This window comes from Chinchilla lanigera, unplaced genomic scaffold (genome assembly GCF_000276665.1).
Source record: "Chinchilla lanigera isolate Chin_1 unplaced genomic scaffold, ChiLan1.0 scaffold00096, whole genome shotgun sequence".
In the NCBI taxonomy this organism is placed as follows: Eukaryota; Metazoa; Chordata; class Mammalia; order Rodentia; family Chinchillidae; genus Chinchilla; species Chinchilla lanigera.
In genome coordinates, this window is record NW_004955497.1 from 5,563,411 (window position 1) to 5,580,558 (window position 17,148).

General features: G+C 36.1%; 1 protein-coding gene across 4 annotated transcripts in view; it reads right to left on the reverse strand.

Annotated features, from left to right (window-relative positions):
• The window catches only part of LOC102025027 (phospholipid-transporting ATPase IB-like), a 216,397-nt gene that overhangs the window by 78,376 nt on the left and 120,873 nt on the right, over positions 1–17,148 (reverse strand). For all 4 annotated transcript variants that reach the window (XM_005406339.1, XM_005406337.1, XM_005406340.1 and 1 more), the window contains 2 exons: positions 11,936–12,074; positions 6,025–6,089 (listed from right to left, as the gene is read on the reverse strand). In XM_005406339.1, coding sequence (XP_005406396.1) covers positions 6,025–6,089; positions 11,936–12,074 — 204 coding nt within the window. The remainder of the gene's footprint in view (positions 1–6,024; positions 6,090–11,935; positions 12,075–17,148) is intronic.

Sequence of the window (17,148 nt, forward strand, 5' to 3'; positions counted from 1 at the left end):
CTCTTCTTTTGATAAGGTTGATTATTTGTCTATTTCAATCTTTCAAAGAACCAACTCTTTAATTCTTTGATACTTTGTATTATTTTATTTAGTATCAATTGCATTAATTTCTTCTCTGATCGTTATAACTTCCTTCTTGATCTTAACTTTAGGCTTGAATTGTTCTTGCTTTTCTAGAACCTTGAAGTTCATCATTAGGTTATTTATTTGGCTTTGTTTTGTTTTCTGTTCACCATTATAAAATTCCCTCTTAAGACTGCTTTGCAGAAAGTCCTATGTGCTGCTCAGAAGAATGTGTATTCTTTTGTTGTTGGGTGGAATGCTCTGTGAGCATCTATTAAACCCATCTGTTCAAAGGTTTGATTCAACTGTGCTATTTCCTTGTTGATTTTTTTTCCAGCTGACCTGTCTGTTTGTGCCAGTGGGGTGCTGAGTTCTGCCATTACATCTGTATTTGAGCTTATCTGATTTTTCATGTCCATTAGTGCTTGTTTTATGAAGTTAGGTGCACTGGTATTTGGTATGTATATATTTATGGTTGTTATCTCTTCCTGTTGAATTCTTGTCTTAACCAGTATGTAGTGACCTTGTATCTTTTAATCAGTCTTGGCTTGAAATCAACTTTGTCTACAATTAGAATAGCTACTTCTGCTTTATTCTGAGTTCCCATTGCATTCAGTATTGTTTTCCATCCTTTGACTTTCAGTTTATTAATTTCTTTTGGGGTAAGTGTGTTACTGGTATGTGGCATATTGTTGATCCTTTTTCTTGATACATTCCATTAATCTGTTTCTTTTGAGGGGCATATTGAGACCATTTACACTGATGATTATAACTGATAGGTATTGAGTTATCTTTGTCATTGTACTAGTTTTCTAGTGTTGGTTCCCTTTCTTTCTCTTCTATGTAATTGCTTGCCTTGCCTGGAGGATTCATTCTATTAGGCTTTTCAGCATTTTCATGTTCATTGTCTTTTTCTAGAATATCTTTGAAAATTTTCCAGAGTGTTAGTTTGGTGGTTATGAACTTCCTTAGGTTTTCTTTATCATTAAAGTGTTTTATTTCTCCATCAATTTTGAAATATAATTTTGCAAGATACCTCAATCATGACTGATAGTTGTTTTCATTTAGGGTTTGAAACACTGCACTCCAAGCTCTCCTTGACTTTAGAGTTTGTGTTGAGAAGTCTATTATAATTCTGATTGGTTTTTGTTCATAGGTGATTTGCTTCTTTTCTCTAATAGCTTTTAAGATTCTGTTCTTTTGTTGAATTATTGGAAACTTGACTATGACATGTTTTGGTATAGTTCTTTTCTGAGCATGTCTATTTGGGGTTCTGTATGCCTCACTTACTGTATGTCAAAATCTTTTTCCATGCTTGGAAAGTTTCCTGGTATCCTGTAAAAAGATTTTTTGATTCTTCTTGTGCTATCTTCTGATTTTTCATTGATTCCAATTAATCCTATATTAATCTATGAATAATTAATAATTACTCTTAGACTAGTTAGTCTTAATCTTAGATCCATTGATAGCAACAAGAAAAATGAAATAGTTAGAAATTAACATAACCAAGAAAGTGAAAGACCACTACAATGAAAACTATAGTGTTCTGAAAAAAGAGATTGAAGAGGATACCAGAAAATGGAAAGATATCCCCTGTTCCTGGATAGGCAGAACTAATATACTAAAAATGGCCGTACTTCCAAAACTGTTATGTAGATTTAATGCAACCCCAACAAAATATCAGCATGATTCCTCACATATATGAAGAAAACAATCTTACAATTAGTATGGACCCAGAAGAGCCTAGAATGGCAAAAGCAATTCTGGGCAATCAAGACAAAGCAAGGGATATCACAATCCCAGACTTCAAATGATACTACAGTAATAAAAACGGCACAGTATTGGAAAACAAAACAAAATGAAAAAAACAGAGCTGTGGATCAGTGGAACAGAATAAAGGATGTAGAAACAATTCCAGGTGTATGCAGCTACCTTATCTTTGACAATGGCCAAATACTTTCACTGGAGGAAAGGTAGCCTCTTTAACAAATAGTGCTGGGAAAAACTGGCTTTCCATATGCCAGACACTAAACCTAGTCCTGTATCTTTCACCTATGTACGAAACTAAAATCAAAATTGGTTACAGATCTAAATATTAAAACAGAAACACAAAATCTGCTGGAAAATAGAACAGGTAAAACTCTGAAAACAGTTTTGTAGGTGAGAACTTTATAAACAAAAACCCTGGTTGTACAGAAATATTGAAAGAATCAACAACTGGGATTTCATAAAACTGAAAAGCTTCTACACAGCAAAGGAAACCACCAATAAAATGGAGAGATAAGAAAATAGGAAAAAGAATTGTGATGTGTTTCTCAGACAGAAGACTAATATCTAGAATATTTAAAGAATTCAAAAATATTAGACCCCCTCTCCAAATTTAAAAACTCAATTTAAAAATGGGCATCTGAAATGAATAAACACTTCTCAGATTCAGAAGTAAAAATGGTCAATACATGCATGAAAAAATGCTCAACACCACCAGCCATTTGAGAAATACAAATTAAAACAACATTGAGATTCCCTCTCACTTCAGTAAGAATGTCTATTATCAAGAAATCAACCAATAACAAGTGCTGATGGAGCTGTGAGGAAAAAGGAACCCTTCTTTATTATTAGGAGTGTACATTGGTACAAACACTATAGAAAACAGTATGAAGATTCATCAAAAAACTAAAACTAGAGGTTCCATTTGAGCGAGCTATTCACCTTCTAGGAATCTTCCCAAAGGAGTTAAGGTCATCATACCACAGCAATACATGAAGGCCCATGTTTATAGTAGCACAATTCATAATAGCTAAATCTTGGAAATAGCCCATATGCCCATCAGCAGATGAATGGGTAAAGAAACTGTGGTATTTGTATATAATGAGTACTAGTCTCCATAAAGAAGGAAAACAGACATTTTCAGGTAAATGGAGGCATCTCAAAACCATAATCTTAAGTGCAAATAAGTTTAAATATCATATTCCTTCTTTTATGTGAGAAACTCTCAGTTACAAATAAGGTATTAGGAAGTAGGAAGAACTCGTTCAAATGGGAAGGGGAACAAGAAATGGGAGGGGAGAGAGAAAAGGTATTTTAAAAAAAGAATTGAAGGAAAAAATGAAAATAGAGCTTTTATAAATGAGGAGGAAAAAGGAACAACAATAAAAAAGTGAAGATGTGTTATATGAATTTACAAATAAATCCCTCATGATGGGTGTGATTATTATGTACTGCAAACATGTATTAATAAAGCTAAACTTAAAAAAATAAATAAAAGTGATAGCTAAAGGACTGAGGTTTCTTTTAGATGTGATGCAAACAATCTCTACTATGAATCTACCTGTAAATATCTGTGGATATTTAAAAATTCATCAAATTATACATTTTAAATAGATTAATTTTATGCTAAGTTCAATTCTCAACCCTGGAAAATAAATATATAAGTGTACATGTGTATGTGTAAATATATATATGCATGTATATACGTTAATTTAGTGAAATAGAAAATAACAAGCAAACAAAACTGTAACAAAAATAAGATCTAAAATTGTATCTTTGAAATGATAATAAAAAATGTAAATTTTCACTTCTCTTTACTACAAAAAACTATTCATGAAAGAATTATTTAAAAATAATCTTAGTATCAGGAAGAACAAAAATAAAAAATTGAATAAGATATATAGCATATACATGGAAAATTACTTTTAGTTTTAAGTAATTATGTATACTGATTTACCAATAAATATATAAGCATAAATGACATTATCAAAATATACCAAGAGTTCTTAATACAGGTAGTATGGTTTCTGGAGAATCAACAGAGGTAAGTGGGTTTTGAAGAGAAGTCAAATGTGGAACAGGTAGCAAATACTGAGTATATTACATTTCTTTTTTTATACTTTGCCCTCAGACAAACAATGACAGTGATATGGAGGCAGATAAACAAATACTGCCATATTTCTGCCCAGAAAGACCCGGGGAAAGTCCGTAGGTAACCAGGCCTGCCAGAGACAATGAGAATAGTTTGGAAAGGAGAAAGACAGGAAAGCGAAACCATAAATGCTGTGGTTAAATGTAACCCAATATCAGGATGAATTATTAACAATGAATTGAATAAAGCAGCACAACTGAATCCAGAATCACCACAACACAACATTCACAGTGTTCAAGATTCAATTCCAAATTATTCACAGTAGATGAATCAGGAAAATACCATCTGATCCGAAGGTTAAAGACAGAAAATACGCGCTAACTATAAGATTAACCCAGATGTAAGAATTTAAAGGAGTTATCATAATTATGCTCCTAGAGAGTAAAAAGATTGAAAATCTCAGCACAGAAATACAAAATGTATATTTAAGGACTAAAAACCACAATGGCTGAGAGAAACAAAACATCCATGGACATAAAAGCAAAGTGGAAGTGGCACAAGTCAGTGAATTTAAGATCAACCAATGAAAACTGTCTAGTATGAATATGAAAAATCAAAGGGTAAAGTAAAAGTGAGCAGAATACAGAGATTTGCTGGGGGAAAATATCTCTTGATCTAACATACAAATAATTTAAATTCCAGGAAAAAAGGTTGAAAAAATGAGGAAAAATTGAGCAAGAAACATAAATATAGAAATTTAATAAGCTTGGTGAAGCCCAAATGGAATAAATAAAAAGCAAAATGACTAGGAATATCTCGATCAAACTGCTGGAAAAACATTACGATGCGTCCTCACCCCCTTATTCATCAGATCTGACACTGTGAGATTTCTGGCTCTCCCTCAAAGTCATGTGACCATGAAAGGTAAACATACAGCAGCTCATACATCAGGGGGCCCATGACCACACACCTAAAGACACTGGCAAAAGAGAACTTTCAGAACTGCTTCAGAAAATGGTAAAAGTAATGAGAGAAGTGTGTTCAAAGCAAGGGGGACTATTTTGAGAGGAATTAATGACCATCTGTCTTAAATTTTTCAATTTAGGCACATATTGTATTTTTTGATCACTCCTCAGAAGCCGAGAGATGGGATCTCTAAAAAGTATGCTAGAAATTAAAAAGCACCATAACTGAAATAAGGATTTCTTAGGACACAGCCCAGAAAAAAATTAGCCTAAAAATGTGTCAATCAAAACTTCCTAAAGTGAAATACAAAGAGAAAAAGGACTGTAAAAGCAAAAAAAAACAAGAAAATAAAACGAGATTAGCCATGAGTGTGGGACAAATTAACAGAATTACAACACACAGGTACTAGGATACATGAAAAAAAAAAAGAGGAAAAAGAGCAGAAGAAAATTTAAGTAGCAATGGTCAAAAATTTTTCAAAATTGATAGCAGATACAAAGCCATAGACCAGGAAGCTCAGATAAATAAAAAAAACAAAACAAAAAAAAAAAAAAACCAATAAACAGAAACAAAACAAAGCAAAACAAACAAAAACAAAACCACACCCTGAAACTAAGCTACACCCGATTCAAACTCCAAAGAATCAGAAACAAGGAAATATTAGAAGACACTAGAACAAAATACTACTTTAACGAGAAAAAAAGATAAGATGTCTCATCCAAAACCATACAGAAAAAAAAGCTATACAGTCAGGAAGGAAACAAAGTAAAACATTCAGTTTCTAATGTATGAGGAACACCTCCCTAAAATTCTATATGCAGTGAAATTGTTCTTCATCTGTCTATTTTTACTTGTAAAGTCAAGAATGTGATTTGTTGTGCCACTAGGGTGATAATACAGGACCAGCTTCAAATGGAGTGGAGCGTGGGAACTCAACAGAGGCAGGAAGAACCAGGAAGCAGAGGTTACCTAGGACAGAAACACAGTGGAATTCTCAGATTTGTGGGTAAAATCTTAGGAGAAGACCAGAACTTTCCAACCAGGTTAAGTGGGAGCTCAAGGTAATGTTGGGAAGTTGGACAACTCCCAATAATACGTGAGCTGCACTCAAATATAATGTTTTAAAAATTACTCACCTGAACTGAATTTGCATTCAAAAGAATACGAGGCATGTGACCTGATATCAGTTTGCAGGAATATGCTACAAAGAGAAAAATAAAGACATCATAGTTGAAGATTCAATGTCTTCTGTGAGCACCAAAAAATAAATCTAGTTATATTCTTCTTTCGTCATATTCTCTGCCTTACGACTTTTTCAAAGCCTACTAACCCACCACGAGAACTGAGCAAGATGTTATAGGGGGAAAAAGAATTAAAATTTTGGTTCATTTTAATCTCAGCATACAACTTACATAAAAATGGTTTTTAAGGTGAACATGACGTTAAATATTTATTTATTTATTCCTGTGGATTTTAATTTGTATTATCTTTCTAGACATGAGCTTAGAGTCCTGCTTTATAATAATTCCAAGTCTGGGAGGAAGTAAAAATCTGTTGTATCAAATTGTTATCTCAATAAGATTATAACCAGCATACTAAAGAAATAACTGAGAAATAAAACAGGATGGGCTTGAGAGAAGACTGTAAAATAAAAAATTTCTGGTACTAGCTAAAATGATAAGGAAGGCTTTATGCAGGTCTACTGCAACAGGCCAGAGAGATCAGGTTCAACTCTGAACACAGTAAAGGAAAGTGTGAATTTATAAACGGGTGGACTGTGGGGAGTCCATGAAGGGAAATTTACTCAGAGGAGACATAAAGGGGATTCCCGCCAAAATGGTCTAAGAGAATTCTTTCTAGGGGCTGGGGATTTAGCTCAGCGGCAAAAGCGCCTGCCTGGCAAGCACAAGGTCATGAGTTCAGTTCCTGGTACCAGAGAAAAACAAACAAACAAACAAAAAATCCTTTCTGAAGGAAGTCCAAATATGGGGAATGAGAAACTTGGTCAGATATCCCAGGAGATCAATAAAATTAACTTGGAAGATAACTAAATAAACCAACTTAAAGAACTCTTGCTAGGTAGGCCAAAGACAAGGTCAAGGTCCAGGTTGAGGTCTAGTTAAAAAAAAAAAAAAATAGGTCTCAGAACATTTAGTCAAGGAAAGTCCTTGTCATGTCCAAATACAAAATTATACTGTGAGCAGAGGAAAGCTGCGCTCTCATCTAACAGTATAGTAACACCTTTATGCAAGTACATAGTCATTTTAAAACAAACGGAACAGTCTCTGAGAAGCTAAGGGATACCTACCTTCTTTTCCACTCAGAGCCCAAAGGGTCAAGATTTGAAAGACTGGATAAACAAAGGGAACTAATTCTGCTGTGCAAAATATAGTAGTGGTTTGACTGTAGGAATATAGCCCCTGTAAATGCTGAGCTAAGTAGGTGAGCATCTCCCTCGCTTCTTACTATTTCAGTCTTTGTCTAAGAATTGAGGCTGTTCTACTGAGACAGTATATGTACATGACACTGTGTGTGCGTGTGTGCATGTGCGTGTGTGCATGTGTGTGTGTGCGTGTGAGTATGTGTGTATACTTAACTACACATCTATCCTCTGGTGCATTAACCCTCCCATTCCCTAGACTGTCTCACAGCTTTTCCTCTCTCTGCAAATCTCTAATACATCTTCCCTGATCCGTTTCAGTGAAAGAAAGATACAGGACCTGTGGACTGGGGATGTAGCTCAGTGGCAGAGTGGCCTACCACGGTTGCCTACCACGGTTCAAAAGAACCTTGTTCATATATTTATGAAACATAACAGGGATAATGATGGTACATGAATAACAACATACAAACTGCATCAAAACCTACATTTTGGGCACTATAATTGTATATAATGCAATGAAATATAATCATTAATATATTGTGATGAATCATAAGATATTTCTGTTTTTTTCTGCAAATTCATTTGCAGATCAACAAAATATACCCTTTTACCTGCTTCATTTTCAATCAGTATAATTGAAAACAATGTCAGTTACTCAGGAAATGCAAGATCATTAGTAATTTGTGATCATTTTTAACTTTTAGAGGGATCTTTCTGCTGATATAACTATTATTTGGTCTCTTCAAGTATGTTACAGGGTAGAAGAGCATTGTGATAAATTTCTGACAAGTTAGTCTTTAAATAAACTTTTGCACACCTATAACCTATAGGTCTTTTGGAACAATTTTTCTAAAATAATTTGCCTCTTTACACCAGCTAGCTATGTATAAGGTGAAATTCAATTTTAAATGTAATTTTCTGCATTACCAGTTTAATTTTTTTAATTTCCTGAAACTTACAGACATCACACAAGAAACCAAAAGCCTCATTGTTATAGTTTGTGTCTAGATGTCCCCCCAAAGCCTCATACGCTTTTAGATGGGGCTTTTTCAGAGGCAGCTGAATGTAATTTGCGACTGATTCATAGTGCAATGCTGGGATTAAGGGTGCTGGATTAAGGGTGAGTGATTGCTGGATCAGTCTACTGATGGGATTGGTACCGCCGTAATCCCAGCAGTCTGGAAAAGATAAAAGGGGAAGAAAGAGGCTTACTTTTCCCTTTTAGCTCCTATTGCTTTTGCTGTCTTCTACCACCATGACTGTTGCCCTCTGCCATGTGTCACCTTGCCTTGGAGCCAGCCTACTATGGACCGAAACCTCTACAAACTGTGAGCTGAATAAACCTTTCCCCCTTTTACTTTGGGTGTCAGGTATTTTGTCTCAGGAAAATAACTAAGACATTCATGATATATATAATTCAAAATGTTTGCAATCTTTGCAATTAAGGAAAAAACAGTTTGACATGTCTTTCTTCCCTGTTAATTCATCTGAAAATTCATTTGAAAATTCATCTGAAATTTCTCACGTAAGCTATGTTCCTTTCCATCGAATGAAGTGTTCTAAATTCTATTCCTATTTCAGAGGCTGTGCATATCTGCTTTGGCTATTGCAGTGGTTCCTCAAAACCACGTATTGCAGACCCTTCACAGCAGCCTACTGACTTCTTGATATGTTTTATTGTAAGGTCTTTGTGTACACTTTTATTTTGTAATGAGTTACTGACAGAGTGTGAGTTTAAGTTTTACAAGTGACTGCCTGGATGTGGGAATTTTTGCTCCTGTACTGGAAAGCTGGAGAGCAAATATTTGTGCAAGTGCCTCAGGGGCAGGATCTGGGGACAGGCAGGAAAACCAACTTCCCCATGAATCCTTGTGCTCCACCTTGGAAGAGCTTCCGCTTTTCTGAAGCCATTGCTGCCTCTGCTGCCTGAATCTAACTGACCTCCATATGTTACAATGAATATTCATACATACCATCATATATTGTGAAAAAAGTTTAAATCAGCATGAAGTCCAGCAGCTTTGGTGCAAACCCTGGTCCTCACAATTCCAAAGCTTGTGACTCTGAGCCACTATGTTCCACATTGCTCTTAGAAAGACATAAAGATATCGGAGCCCAGATGCAGCTACCTCCAGAAGGGAATCCTCTCCCCAGCCATTCAAACACACAAAAGTAACACAAGCGCTCCCAGACCAGAGGCTGCTGGATTTTTGAGGGGAGAAAAAATAAGCACTCCCATTCTTTCTGAGCTGAGTTATTTAAGAGAATTGTAGGCTTCCAGTAATAAAAACAAGCCTCTTCTGAAAAGGACAGAAATTCCCCTTCTGACAACACCCACTGCGTCTCATCTATCAAAGGCTCAGGTAAAACAAATAAACCTCAGGAAGTTGGCCTGGCAAGGCTGATGGGGTGTGACTTAGGAAGGTGGCAGGAGAAAGCGCCCTCTGTAACAGGTGCTGGTCAGCTGGGCCTGCCCACGGATGCCTGCTGAGGTCCTGTACTCACAGAACTTGTGCTCATCAGGAAACACAGCAAGTCGTTAAAGCAGAGATGTAAGACAGCTGGAAAAACACGACCCAGCACAGTATGTGCTCACATATTTGTCAGCTGGATCAGTAAGTGGCTACGTCATTTGGACTCCTCACGTGAGCACTTAATAATTATGCTAGTATCTAATATACATAAGGGACTTGCTAAGTGCTAGGTACCACACCATACTCTTTTTTTGTTGTTGTTGTCTTTTTGAGACAGAGTCTCAACATGCAGTTCAGGCTGGCCTTGAGCTCACTTTGTAGCCCAGGTTGGTTTCAAACTCGCAATGATCCTCCTGCCTCAGCCTCCTGAGTGCTGAGATTACAGGCGTGTGCCACCACACCCAGCTCACCACACCGTACTCTTCACAGAAATGACCACAAATCACCTTCACAACAACCCAGCCACGTGGAAAATACCATTATCCCCATTTACAGAAAACAGACATTTGGGAAGTTTAAGTACTGTAACCCCTTCCCAAAAATCAACATCGCCCTGACTCTGTGTTGTCCTGTCTCCACCGTGTTCCTCTGCTCTGTTCCTCTTCATAGCAAAAGTCCCTGAAAGCATCATCTGCACCTTCTGCACTTGGTTCAGTGAGTGCTGACGGCTCACCCTACCAAACGCAGCCCGGTTCAACCCCTCTCTATCGCCCACTTTCCCCTCATACTCTAGGAAAGGTCACCTTCATTTCTTGTCTGATCTTGCAAAAGATCCCTAACTGGCCTCTCTGCTTCCAATCAGTCTAGTTTTCACACAGTAGACAAAGGAATTTTTAAAGCAAAAATTGGAAGACACACCTGTCCTGCTCAGAAGCCTCCAGCTCATCTACTGTAGCCATCCTCTTTCTCTGCTTTGCTCCCTGCAGCCCAGTCACCCTGGCGTTGCTGTGGCTCCTCTGACGTCACAAGCTCACGCCTCTTCTGTTGAGCTCACTCTTCTCTTTGTCTGGGCTGCTCTATCCAGAGGTCCTCCACACTTACTTCCTCTTTTCATATGGGTCTCTCTTTCAAGTCCCCTCCTTAACAGGTCTTTAATATGATCCTCCCCAATACCTTGCTTTACTTTTATTCTTAATACATATCATAATGATCTCCCAGTACCCATTGATCTGTTTGTTAACTTTCTCTCTTTTTCATTTGGATATAAGCTTTATGAAGGCAGAGAATTTCTTACACAAATTTTCATTCCCAGTTTCCCAAAACTTCCTGGCAAACAGCAAGTGATCAACACTCATTGAATGAAAGCAAAGTAAACAAATTAATAGAGGAAAATTCAAAGGGTGTCCAGTGCATACAGAGTCACTTTCTTATATATTTTCATCTAACCAGAGCTGGCTAACATGAGGATCATGAAAAGAATAATAGTTCCAACCCCTTGTCACCATCAAAATTTGCATGTTCAACATTCACAGTTGATTTTTCCACTCCTTTCTTGTGCCTGTGAACCCTAAGATGTAATCAAACAGTGAACATTAAAAAAAAAGTTATAAAGGCAATGAAAAAGTGAGACTGGATACTAGAGAGGGAAAATCACCAACTGGGTATTGTTACCTCTAAGAGTCAATAGTTTATGAATAAATATATACAATATATAGATGAGTGTTTCCCTCAAAATAAGACCTTACCAGAAAATAAGCCCTAGCTGGTCATTACTATGGTGAGGGCCAGTGTCATGCAGATTATAGTTCACTCACTCTCCTCTTGCTCAGTGGCCACTCTGTAATGGAGGTAGGGTAAGGACAGGCTGATTGGGGCTGGCATTTTCTTATCTCTAGTTTCCAAGGCTGATTATTTTCCAGTTAGGCTTTATTTGGGGGGAAACGTAGTAGGTATACAAATCCTGGAGCAAAAATGTCAAAACTGTAAGGTTTGAAGGAAAGAAAGAAGATAATATATTGCTCATGCTACCATTCTGCAGTCTCCATTTCAAGGATGTGAAGGAGCCAGCACAGTTTGCTTGGCTCAGTTTGTTCAAATTCTCTGCCAGGACTTTGGCAAGGTTCGATTTCACTCCATTTTCCCACAGACATAAAATGAAAACAAAAAAAGCTCAGGCATACATCTTGATATTGGGACAATTTCAGAACGCATGTGCAATGAGATTTTTAAAAAAAACGTTATATGCATTACCTATATGAATTGCCGTTTCCTGTTTGTCTCCTGTCAAGATCCATATCTTTATGCTTGCTTTTAATAAAGCTGATATGGTCTCTGGAACATGTGCTTGAAGAAGATCTTCAATGGCTGTGGCTCCCAGCAGCAGAAATTCCTACATGATTTTTGAAAAAAGTTTTTTGTTTATTACTAATTTAAATTTTTTTTAAAAAAAGTAAGGTGGAGTAAGTAGAACAAATCTGCCCAAAAGCTACACAGTCTAATAAAATATTTTATACACTTGTTTTTCCTGTTCTTGGCATTGGTCTATTTTACCACACTGTGAGGCAGTGCAGCATGCCGGTTAAGAACACAGGCTCTAGAAGTTACTAGATGAAGAGTCACAAACAAACTAGTAAGGTCTTGGCTTTAGTTTCCTCATCTATATAATGGAGATGTGTAGGAAAATCTTGTCAAAGAATTTCTGAGTTAGCATTTGTTCGGAATGGGAATAATATCTATCAAATTATAACTAGTAAATATTACCTATTATCTCAATTCTTATTACTTTAAGATAAATTTTGATGCCTAGGTAAGTTCTTTGTCATTATTATTCTCTAAAATTATCTTGATTATTCTAAGCTTCCTCCTATTCCAATTTGAAGTTTGCAACAAACTGGTCAAGTACTGGGAAAACCCTATTGAAAGTCTGCTGTATTCATTTCTGCATTGTATTTACTTTTACAATTACTACCCTTTTGTAATAAGTTTTTCTACAGAGTATGTATACTCACTCATTTATTTAAGCCCTTCATTTTATCCCTAAGTGAAAACTTACAATTTTCTATAAAGAGTTTGTACACATTAAGTGGTTTATTTTAAACTTCAATGATTTTTTTAAAATACTTACTTCCCTTTTATAAATGATGTCCCTGTCACTGGAGGGATACAGAGATTTGGTGATAGATAATACACAAGGTAACAGAGCACACAACCTCAGAGAATCTAGGATATGTTTCTCAGAAGCAAACATAATCGAAGAGTAATATTTTACATTGCTATCAATTTTTAAAGTGAAATTAACACATACAGTAAATTGATTCTATTTTGATTATTAGAATATAATAACAATTGGAATATCATATAAATATTAAATTAAAATTTGAAAATAGTCATAAAGTTCTGAGTCTTATTCACAAAGTGAAATTTTATAAATGTCAAATTTTCAAATCAAATTGTTTCTATTAGACATCCACTTTCATTACTCTATTTTTATGTCATTATCACTATGAAAGTAATATAGTTTTACTGTATCATTATGTTAAAACTTTGTATTTTAGTGTGAAATGTCCCATAATTGGGTGAAAGTATTTTCAGTAAGGATATATTATTCTGGGTATGTGATATAAGTTTTTAAAAGAATACTTTAAAAATTTCATGTTAAAATCACTCAACAAACCAAAAATAGAAATGAATTTCCTTACCCTAATAAAAATATAGTTATTGTTATACTTAGTGGGAAAGAACTAAATGTTTTCCTCTCAAGGTCATGAACAAAAGGAAGATGTCTAGGTGTGTATTCTCATTACTTCTGTTCTGTTGGAAGTTCAAGCCAAGACAATTAAGCCAAAAAAAGAAGAAAGAAAGGTATCGACAATGAAAAGTAAGAAGAAAACTATAGTTTTCCACTTTATATAGAAAATTTTACAGAATCTTCCAGGAAAAGTATTATAACTAGTAAGTTCACCAATATTGTTTTATTTCTACACACTTGCAATGAGCTATCTAAAAAATAAAATTAAGAAAAAAATTCCATTTACAATGACACAAGAAAGAATAATATATACTTAGAAATACATTTAACAAATGAAGTGCAAAATTATATTCAGAAAACTACAAAGCATTGTTGATATAACTTATAGAAGATTGAGATAAATGCCCAACATCTGCTAAACAAAGATCAGAAGACTTAATATATGTTTAAGGCTGCTATAGCAGCTCCAAATTGATCTACAGATTCAACACAATCCCCAGAATCCCAGTTGTTACTACATAAAAATTAGCAAGCTGATTAAAAAATGATATGAATTTCAAGGAACCCAGAAGAGCCAAACAAACAAAGTAGAGGTCTCAAACGTCCTGATTTCAAAACTAGTTACAAAACAATAATAATCAAGATAATGTGTTACTGGTATAAGAACAGACATGTAAATCAATGGAATGGAACTGAGTGTTCAGAAATAAATCTTTGTCAGTGGTCAACCAGTTTCTTTTTTTTTTTTTTTGGTTTTTCTCAGGTACCTGGAACCGAACTCACAACCTTGCACTTGCCAGGTAGGCGCTTTTGCCACTGAGCTAAATCCCCAGCCCCTATAGGTAACTCTTTTTTTGTTGTCTTTTTTTCCAGTACCCGAGATCGAACTCACGACCTTGCGCTTGCTGGGCAGGTGCTGTGCCACTGAGCTAAATCCCCAGCCCAACCAGTTTCAATAAAGGTGCCAAGACTATTCAGTGCGCAGATTATTTCTTCAAGAAATTATGTTGTGAAAATTGGATATCCCCACACCAAAAACAATAAAAATGAGCTGTTAACTCACATTACATGCAAAAAACAACTAAAAATAGACCAAGTACCTGAAAATAAGAGTTAAAAGCATAAACCTGTTAGAAGAAAATACAGAAACAAATTTTGTGATGTTGCATTAGGGAACACTTTCTCAGATATGACACCAAAACACAAGCAACATAAGAAAAAAATAAAACTTCCTCAGAATTAAAAACCTTCAGGCAACAAGATCATTCAGAAAATGAATGCCTACAGCCTGGAACAAAGTAAGTTAGGCATGGCAACCCCAGCACTCGAAGAGACCGAAACAGGAGGACTACAAGTCAGAGCCTAGCCCATGCCACTTTTATCAGTAGTGCAATGACTTAGTGATACCCTGTATCAAAATTAGGGGCTGGGGATTTAGCTCAGCGGCACAGCGCCTGCCTGGCAAACGCAAGGTCGTGAGTTCGATTCCCAGTACCGGGGGGAAAAAAAAAAATTAAGATGTCTGTCTTGTACAAAATTAAAAAAAAATTTTTTTAAAGTGTTGATAATGTAGTTCAGTGTGAGTGTCCTGGATTTAATCCGTAGCATTGCCCAAAGATTTTTTTTTTTAAAGAATGGAACAAAATATTTGCAAGTTACATATCTAACAAGAAAGTGATATCCATCCAAAGAACTCATAAAACAACAATAAAGAAAAAAATGTCCTGATTTTAAAGTGGAAAAATCATGGTTTCCTGATTTGACAAGTAAGGGCTTACAAATAGTCACTCCAATACTCGCAAAGCCTGAACAAACTAAAATCAACGACTCTTTTTAGACTCTTTAGAGATTTGAGGGCACCGGGCAAATGACTGCCCTCATAATTGGGCAGAGAGATAAATGCTGAAAGCTGCAGCTTACTAGCACCAAAACCCAGAAATAGAGGCCTGTTGCTGGAGACCGTGCAAATGGGAGCACTTGGACTGTAACCGATGAACTGCCAGAGGCACAGTGGGAACTAGCTTGAGAGCTGACAATTTTGGGGTGCCCGGTTTTGAGAGGGCTCGCACACATGTTCATCAATTCTACTTCCAGCAGCTTCCAGATTCTCACTGTTAAGATCAGAGAACTCCCTCACACTTATGACAGAAAGAGGGTCAAAGGACCTATTCTGAAATATACCCAGTTATTCCGGTCTCACAAAGGCTGTGCTCAGGAAAAACTATATCGTCAGAGCCTTATCTGCTTGGGTTTAATGGTTCCAGCCAATTCCAGGACAGAAAAATACCTGTCTCCAGCTCCTTCTGGCCTTGGATGTGAAGAAAGGGAAATAAGCAACTCAGACTTAGTAAACGAGTCAGATCTAATAAAAGAACAACAGAATACTTCCCATTCCCCAATACGTTCCTGTCACAGCGTTCAGGTCCTTCCATAACGATAGGAGATTGAAGAAGAAAGAAGGGAACGTTTCAGACACTAAGGAAGAGTCTATAGGGGAACCTGAGCAATAGAGAGGTCAAAAGTAAGGACACTAGAGCGAACTTTAGCCTCTGTTGCCACAGCTTCCACAAACAGTAAAGGCGGCCTTATTTCCAGCCAGATACACATAAACTCTTTCACTAAAGACCTATGTATTTCAATCCTTCTACCCAAAACATCACATCTGACTTGTAATGCAAAATTACAAGGCAGCTAAAGGCAAAAATTATAGTCTGAAAAAACAGAGCAAAAGTTAGAAACAGACTTAGACATCCCAGAGATTTTGGAATTATCAGACCAGAAATTAACACAAGTATGATTAATGTGCTAAAGCATATAATGGTTAAAGTTAATCAGATGCAAATACAAAAAGATATTATAAGCAGAGCACAGAACCTTTAACAAGGAATTACAAGGAAATGTTAGAAATAAAGTATACCATAAGAGAAACGAATGCCTTTGATGGGCTCAGGAGTTGTTTGCACTTAGCCACAAGTAGAGGACTAGAGAGCCTGGAGATATGTCAATAGAAACTTCTGAAATGAAACACAAAGAGGAAACATAATTTAAAACCTGAAGCAGACTATTCAACAACAATCCTAGCAAATTATTTTATGAATGTCCATAAACTGATCCTAAAGTTTATATGGAAATTTTTAAAACTCATATTTGCCAAGAAAGTGCTGAAGAACAAGTTTGAAAGACAGACACCACCTGACCTCAAGTTTCCCTATGACGTTGCAGTAATCATGACACCGTGGTACTGTAAGAGGGAGAGGGAGGAAGAAATGACTATAAAGTTACCAAAAGACGTATCACTGAAGAGCGTATTACTAAGTGAAAGACACCAGTCTGAAAGGTTATGTACCACGTCATTCCAACTACAGGATATTCTAGAGCAAGGAGACAATGGTTGACAGTGATTCAGACAGAGGGATGAATAGGTGGAGCACAGAGGATCTGTAGGACGGTGAAACCATTCTGATTCTGCACGGTATTGACAAAAAGATAAGTGATATGAATTTCCCAAAAACTGATAGAATTCTACAACAGAGCGAACCCTATTATAAACCATGGGTGTTCGTTCATAACAATGGATCAGCATGGATTCTTCAGTTATAACAAATGCTCCAGAGTAATGCAACATAACTAAAAGGGAAATTATACAAATGAGAAGATGAGGTATTTCTGCTTCATTTTTCTTTCTTTTTTTTTTTTAACAACTTATTATTTATTT